The sequence below is a fragment of the Vitis vinifera genome, chromosome 18, assembly GCF_030704535.1.
Source record: "Vitis vinifera cultivar Pinot Noir 40024 chromosome 18, ASM3070453v1".
Taxonomy (NCBI): Eukaryota; Viridiplantae; Streptophyta; class Magnoliopsida; order Vitales; family Vitaceae; genus Vitis; species Vitis vinifera.
Genome location: NC_081822.1, coordinates 22,834,250 through 22,842,324, shown reverse-complemented (window position 1 = coordinate 22,842,324; position 8,075 = coordinate 22,834,250). Strand labels below are relative to the sequence as shown.

Sequence of the window (8,075 nt, the reverse complement as noted above, 5' to 3'; positions counted from 1 at the left end):
ATGTCTGTTCCTGAAGTTCACAACGAGTTTCAGAAGCAGAATGCAGGATTTGGTTTACTGAAGTAGGAAGTTTGTTTCTGGTAGGTTATGGGATGGTTTATCTCAAAGAGGTTCAGTTCTTTACAGTTTCTCTTAAGGTTCAGAAGAATAATACACTGGAAGACCTATCAAGCTTCACTTTATTTTTGTTCTTTTCAATAGTCCAATCAGTCCTTTCAATCTAATATCATGCCTCAATACAAGCAAAAGAAGGATGTTAAATGCAATGTACCTTGATTCAGTTTGTTTTGGAGACTGGACAAATTATAGGTCCCCATCCAACAGAAGCTGTTCCAAAAGACAAGGACTCGACAGGCCATGCCCATCACATCAGAAACTCTGTCCATTTTTCATTATTGAAGTTCATCCATATATAAGCAACTGCTTTCAGTCTTTGTCTAGTTATTTCAGAGATTTCGGTTCGAAAAAGACAGATTCATCGGTGGTTCTTCCTAATCACCAGAAATTTCGCTTCTACAAAACCAGAAAATCAGATTTGTTCAGTTGGTGTTCCTTCATTTGAACCTGGCCTTTTAACCATCAGAATCTTGTAACTTCACTATTACCAGATAAACAGCTTCAAAAGTTTACATCCTCAAACTAGTCACCCTCATAATAACAGGAGAAATTGGATTCATAAATTTACAAGAATTTCAACCCAGGATGTTTCCTCATCATTCTCAACTGCCTATCAGTTTTTTCAAATTATATTAGCTTGTATCCAGAAGCCATACCTCATTTCTACCTTCTTTTTAGGCGTCATCCCTAAGACCCCACTGGCATTTTGGAGTAGAAGCATACTTTTCTTTATTGCCAATAAACCAACATGTGAAACATCATTTGGCTCCTCATTACGTACTCATCCTAAAGGAGTCAAATCTGGTGGTTCCTTGTAGTTGCAGGGAAGGCCATATTCTGATAATTTTTTCTTTTTCGTTTTCAGTCATTTCCTAGCCAACCAAATGAAGAGCAAGTTTACCCATTCAGCAGATGATGACTCCCTTTAGCAGGTTACTTCTCCTAGTTATGCCCCTTCCTCAACACTCTTTACCAGTCTTCAATGGAAATCCAGATCGATAAATATATGACCTCACCAAAAAACACACACAACAACAACAAAAACAATGAGAGAGAAAACAAGGAACAATTTGCATTCATTATGAACTTGGAATTTTCACCTTCACTATGGCCTGATCACTTGTGATTTCTGCGTGCTACTTATCAGTTTAACGGTCCTATTTCCCAATAAGAAACTCATCCTAAGAGCACAGTAAAAAGGTAAAAGAAAAACTAAGTACTCGTTTGGATACACTTTCTGTTTTCTAATTTTAAAAACAAAAAATAATAGTAATTTCTATGGAAAATATAGTAACCTTTATATAGAAAGTATTAACTTATCTTATATCCTTAAAATTTACTTTTAAAATTTGGGGAAGTAAAAATTTTTTAATTCCTCTTTTAATAGTTGTTATCTTTCTAAGATAAGCCTTAAAGAGTTCTTGTATTTTATATAAAAGTTACTATCATTTTTAAATTTTAAAAACAGAAAAGGAGAAGTGTATCCAATCAACACCTAAAATGCTTTCTTTTAAATGACTGGTTCATAGTTCCAATCCAGCTAGGTAAAGCTGGTACCATATATAAATGAGACGACACTGGAAATACAAGAAGTGCAGGAATTACAGCCTTAATATACAGCGGGAAATGAGAAAGGAAGAATTATTAACTGAGATGATGCTGGAAATACAGCCTTAATAAATAACAGGCTATAAGAAAGGAAGAATCAGTTTGGAGTTGGTCCAAAATCCTAATAAAAAACTATGCTAGAACAAATAGAAACTTAAAAAAAAAAAAAAATGCACCATTATTCATTCTCAATATCTAGCTTCACTTTTATGGAGAAAGTCAGTTTCAGAGAAATGAATGGTTGAGGTTTGCCATGAAATCAAAAGCACGAAGCAGGATACACTTCAAAGAAATTCAGATCCAGTATTTGTGGGATGGGTTATATCAAAGAGGCTCAGTTTCTGTAGTTTCTCTTGCTGTTTAAGGCTCTGAGAAAAACTGAGTCATTAACAGCATGTGCTGCCAGCTTTTTCCCTCACAATAATTCCATGCCCAACATAGCAAAATCATAAGTGAACCTGTTGAGACAGTGTAGCAGCAGAATGGGCACAGCTTCTAGTCTGTTCCACCAAAATGTGACAAACATGTTGAAAAGGGATGAAACCTGAAGGTATGTTGTTTCGAGAGAAGTTAAGATGTTTGTTTGGGAAATAGGGAAACGAACAAAAGAAGTTTAGAGAATAGTAGTTTCTGCAAGTAGATTATAATTTTTATTGAGATGAAAAACCTTTCCAGGTACTCCAAACTCTAGACTACTGGCACATTCGTGCTAAACCTAGTCAAATGTTAACCTACTAAGATGGCAATATAAAAAGATCAGTCAGGGTCTTTCCGTGCTGGTGGAACCCAAGGAGAACTCTTTGTGACATATAACTCCAGCACAATCTAAGGAGTAATCAAACACTATGGCTTCAAAGCAACCATTAAGTTGGTCACCAAAGGAAAATAAAACTAACCTCCATAGCAGTTCATCATTGATAGCATTCATATCAAAACATGACTGGGTATTGAGCCATGCGCTTTTCTTTTTCATTTTATCTAGTAAGTTTAAGTATTCAGACAGGGCACTCCCATATCCAACCTTAACAACAATAACCAATGATGTCCATTCAATTCCAGCAAGCAAAGAGTGGTGCATCACAACAGGTGATAGTTCTAGAGAATAAAAAATCTCAACACAAGACCTTCAAATGTAAAAAAATTATGTTCTTTATGTGAAAATACCATGAGGTACAAGCTATTCATCACTTAACATACACAGGGAAGATTCTGTAAAGGGAGGAAATATTAATTCCAAAAACTGAAGTGAGTTTTTTCTTTAAGATCCTATGCACAAAAAGTAGTATAAAACAATAGCATCAAGTCATTTCCATTGAAAGAGGGAATAAAAATAAAAATAAAATAAAATAAAAGATAAGGTTTTCAATTAAGCTTTCCAAATGTAACAACCCTTTTGTTCTACCGCACTATAAAATCCCATACTTTATCTAGACTGTCAAATTTACCCTTGAACTTAAAAAAATAAAAAAATAAAACAAAAGTTCTTTAAAATAGAAATCAGGAAGGTTAAAAATACATGAAGTTAGCTGACCAACATGTCAGTATCATTGCATTGTCAAACCCTCATTAACACAGTCAGCTAATAATGACAATCTATATCCTTTTTGCTTTAGTAATCCATTGAGACAATGGTGCTCACATTGTTGGTGGGTTCATAAGGAATAAACCAAAACAAGCAAGGATTTAATAAAAGCATGATAAAATAAAGAGAATTTGCAACCTTTGAATTTAACTAGTGGACCAACAGAGAGAGAGAAAGAGAGAGAGCGAGAGAGAGAACATTAAGAAGCCTCCTCAAATAGACAAGAAAAATGATATATTTCTTGCAAATGCTTCTCCAACAGATTTAGTAGCACATGTAATATCTCTTTCTTTCTTTCTTTCTTTCTTCCTTTTTTTTTTCTGTCTAAATCAGGGACATTTATACACTTGGTCAATTTGGATAAGTATTTTGGCTAAACTATTTGGAAAACCTAGCATCACTCAATAAATAAGAAACAAAAATTATATCAACCTATGACAAATATGGTTGAAAATGTGGTGCACTCTTGACTGAAGAAGAATTGAATCAGGGCCTCTCAAAGTATTGCATATGATGTAATATGAACACTTGGCAAAGGAGATGAGGTGGTAGGAATTGAATCAGGGCCTCTCAATTCTTCTTCAGTCAAGTGTGCACCACATGAAAGATGCCCAAGAGAATCCAGATGACAACAGAGCTGTATCCAAACTATTTGCAGCAAGAATCTACCCAGTATATCCATATCAATGAATCACAACCAAATGATGCTGGTTTTGATTGCCTTTCAACAATGCAATTAGATCAGTCAGTCTTTAACTTATTGGGTATGATAACAGGGATTTTAAATCTGCCCGAAATGCGTGAATGTTATTTCAAGAATGCACCAAGTATAAATTATACAAGTTAACAAGACAGAATGAGGTATAATGAAAGAGTTACTCAAAAAAGGGGCTATATTTTTGTAGACAGCAGGGTATCAAGACAGTTGTTTCCTCCCTATCTCGTTCTTACTTTCTTTTGGCAGCAACTTATTTAAATTACTTCTGATATTTAGCTCAAATAATATTCTTTAGTCACAAACTAAAATTTCTCTGCGCTCTTTTAATGAGGAGCACATGGATCAGACACTCAAATCCCTATTTCTCAGTACTCTTTTAATGTGAATTAGGATGTAAATAGATGAAGGTTCAATGTCTTTGGTAGATCTTATACATAGGTTGGGTTCTCTTATGGAGGGAGTTATTTTTTGTTTTCTCTTTTTTGGGTTGTGCACTTTTGCACCCTTTGTACATGTCTTGTGTACTTCAATGCATGTCTTTGTTAGGTGCTGTTTATAGTAATGTTTTGCTTGCTTATATAAAAACTAGCATATCTCTGCATAAGTTAAGGGAAATCCTGATTCCAAATTAGTTGAAAAGGCATCTGTGTCTTCTAGGCAATGCTATCTTGAACGAGTCTAAAATATTAAAACAGAAGTGGTTAAATAGTTTCAATCAAACACTTGGTTTTAGTCTTGGTTGAATTGTTGCTGAGACACTTGTTGAGCTTCACCAGCATTCTATTACTAATGTGTTTTGTAGTCTGCCATCAGATAATAAATTTTATGCCCAATTAGATGCCCCTCAAACAGAGTGCATTATCTGTGAACCACATATATTTTTTGGTAATGATAGTGTTGGTGGTTTTCTTTACCTTCAAACCATGTCTTTAATTAATTCAAGATCCTTATGCCTTTATGCAGGTTGCTCAACTCAAGAAACTAATTAGTTAGGGTATTTGATTATGCCACAAAGTCAGAAGCTCAGAGCAACCCAAACACACAACATATCTTTCCTTTGATGTTACTCACTTTTCCAACAGGCACAGCCATTGTAAGAGACACTACCACATCAACTTGAAAGAAAATATGAGCACCATTTTGTCACAATAGGCATTGAAGATACACCCCTTTTCTTGGTATCCCTCTCCTATATAAGTTCCAGGCTTTGCCTATTGAAAAAAAGGAAGCACTCAAACAAGCAAATCCTGATGGACTACATGAGTGTCATCTAGTTGCCAACAATGAAAAAGAACAAAACAAACTTAAAATAGCCATATGAACATTTGATTACTATCAGTGACATGCCGACCTACTCTAATATACCATTGAACTGCAGTCAAAAAACTACACCAGTACCCTAATTGGCAACATCAAAATAATCAAATTTCAATGAAACAAAACTAAGTCATTATTCAGAAACATCTCTAGTGCATAACCATTAATTCTTTTAGCCATAACCTGTAATTCTAGGTACACTTCTATGGCAGATTCATCCTCCACAGAGAATAGCACATGACCAAACACAAAAAGAAAAAAAATATTAAAAAATTTTTTAAAAAAAAACAAAACAAAACCAAACCAAGACAAAAATGGACCCGTATGAACCAACCCAATCATTAAACGGCCTAGCTCGGCCTTTAGTTACTTAGCAGTATGCTGGGTAAGTTAGCAAGAAGATGCATTTGCAGTTATAAAAAATATTACAATAATTCCCAAAAACAACCAACATCAAAGATCATCAATAACACACTACCAATACCAATCACTATTCAAAAATGATCCCCAATGCATTAGCATTAATTGTTTTAGTCAGAACTCGCAATGCTGGTATACACACCGACTTGGAGTTCAACCCTCAATACATGCCTAATCTAGAAAACAATGAGAACCCAATTGCAAAAATGAAACAATGCCCACATGAACCGACCTTATTCATTAATCATTCAATTGCTCAACCTCAGCCTTCAACTGCTCAATCTTCAGGCCCATCGACCGCTGCACCGCCCCTCTATCACTCTCCGGCAACTTCTCCAAAAGACCGTCAAACATGTCCACCACCTCCTTCACAGCAGCTCTCGCACAGCTGGCTTCTTCGTCAAAATACACAGTCTCCTTTGACTCCAAAGCCATCTCTATCTCCTCCCTCGCCTCTGCAAACTTGAGGTTGATCTCGTCCACCACCTTGTCCTTATCCAACTTGCTCGCAGACTCGCCACTGTAATTCCTCAGAATCACCCGCGAAATAAACTGGATCGAAAAACTTGAGCCATTTGGGGGTCGAAAATAATGGAACTTGGAGGCAGATGTGTAGAGAATCTGGGGCTTTGGAGATGGAACGGACCCTGAAACGAGTTGATTGGGGATTTGTGCGAGGGAAGTCAGTCTAATCAATGAAGTGGGTTTTGAAGATTTCTGAAAAGGGTGCCTGAGAATCAATTTACAGAGCGAATTGCATGTATGCTGATTCATATTTCTTTCCCAGAGACAAAAATGAGACGGAGAAACTCAAAATCTCAAACCCCTGTTTTGCAGTTCGGTTTAAACCCTTTTTCATCTACCAAAATTAGATTAAAGTAAGAATAATAAAGTAAAATAAAATAAATAACAAAAAAAAATCCATTTAATAAAATAAGAACGATATTTTGTCATGTGATCAACCTTAGCATGAAAGTGTAGTTTTTCAATATTATACCACATATTTGTATCAATAATTTATTTATTGAGACATGCATATTTAAAAAATGGGATGAAAAATAATTTATTTGTTGTAAAATGAGGATAAATGCAATGCAAAGTAGAAAAATAAATATATATATAATGGGGAGGAAGGAATCAAAGAAGAAAATTGAGAGAATTGGGAGAATGAAAAGAAGAGAGAAAGAGAATTTCTTTCTTTTACTCGAGATGGATTTTGTAAGGGATGGAAAGCCCTTTTATAGGCTTTCCTAAAATGTTAGGTTCTAATTTACTCATCTTAAAGATGAGTAAATGAACTTCAATTAATTATTACATTAATGTGGTCATTCATTACTTATTTATAACACTCCCTCGACCACCATATTAAAAGAATATATCTCATTAAAACCTTGTTAGGAAAAACCCATATAGGAAAAACTTAGCAAAGGAAAAAGAGCACAATATTCTTATAACTCTTTAAGTTGCTCTTTGCCTCGTTAAAAATCTTGTCAATAAAACCCAATGGGACAAACCTGGACATAGGGAAAAAAAAAGTACAGTACACTAACACCTTTTTACAAGCATACTCCCCCCTCATGTCGAAATCATTGAGTTGACGCATTCCAATTTTATGTATTAACTTCTTGAATGTTGATGTTGGCAATGACTTTGTGAATAAATCTGCTAGATTATCACTTGAATGTATTTGTTGAACATCAATTTCACCACTCTTTTAGAGTTCATGTGTACAAAAGAATTTTGGTAAAATGTGTTTAATTTTATTTCCTTTAATATAACCCTCTGTTATATATGCAATGCATGTAACATTATCTTCAAATAATATTGTCAGATCACCTTTAATAGAGGAAAGTCCACATGATTTCCAAATATGGTAGATCATAGATCTTAACCATATACATTTATGACTTGTTTCATAAATTGCAAGTATTTCGAAATGATTTGATGATGTGGTCACCATTGTTTGTTTAACAGATCTTCATGAAATAGTAGTATCATTACAATTAAACACATACCTTGTTTGTGACCTACTTTTATGTGGATTTAAAAGGTATCCTGCATCTACATATCCAAACAATTGTTGTTTTGATACCCTTGAGTAAAATAGACTCATATCAGTAGTTTTGCGAAGATAGCGTAATATATGTTTGATATGGAATGTCTTCGAGTTAGAGCAGAACTTTCTCTTACTAATAAATTGATAGAAAAAAAAATGTCTTGATGTGTACAATTGGCAAGATACATAAGTGCACCAATAGCACTAAGATATGGTACTTCAAGACCAAGTAATTCTTCACCCTTTTCACAAGGACG

General features: G+C 34.7%; 1 protein-coding gene across 1 annotated transcript; it reads right to left on the bottom strand.

The window, feature by feature from the left end:
• Positions 1–5,728: 5,728 nt before the first annotated feature.
• On the bottom strand, positions 5,729–6,618 carry LOC100245899 (embryogenesis-like protein). Its single transcript, XM_002263296.4, has one exon. The coding sequence runs from the start codon at positions 6,534–6,536 to the stop codon at positions 6,003–6,005; it is 534 nt and encodes a 177-aa protein (XP_002263332.1). The 5' UTR covers positions 6,537–6,618; the 3' UTR covers positions 5,729–6,002.
• Between the last annotated feature and the right edge of the window lie 1,457 nt (positions 6,619–8,075).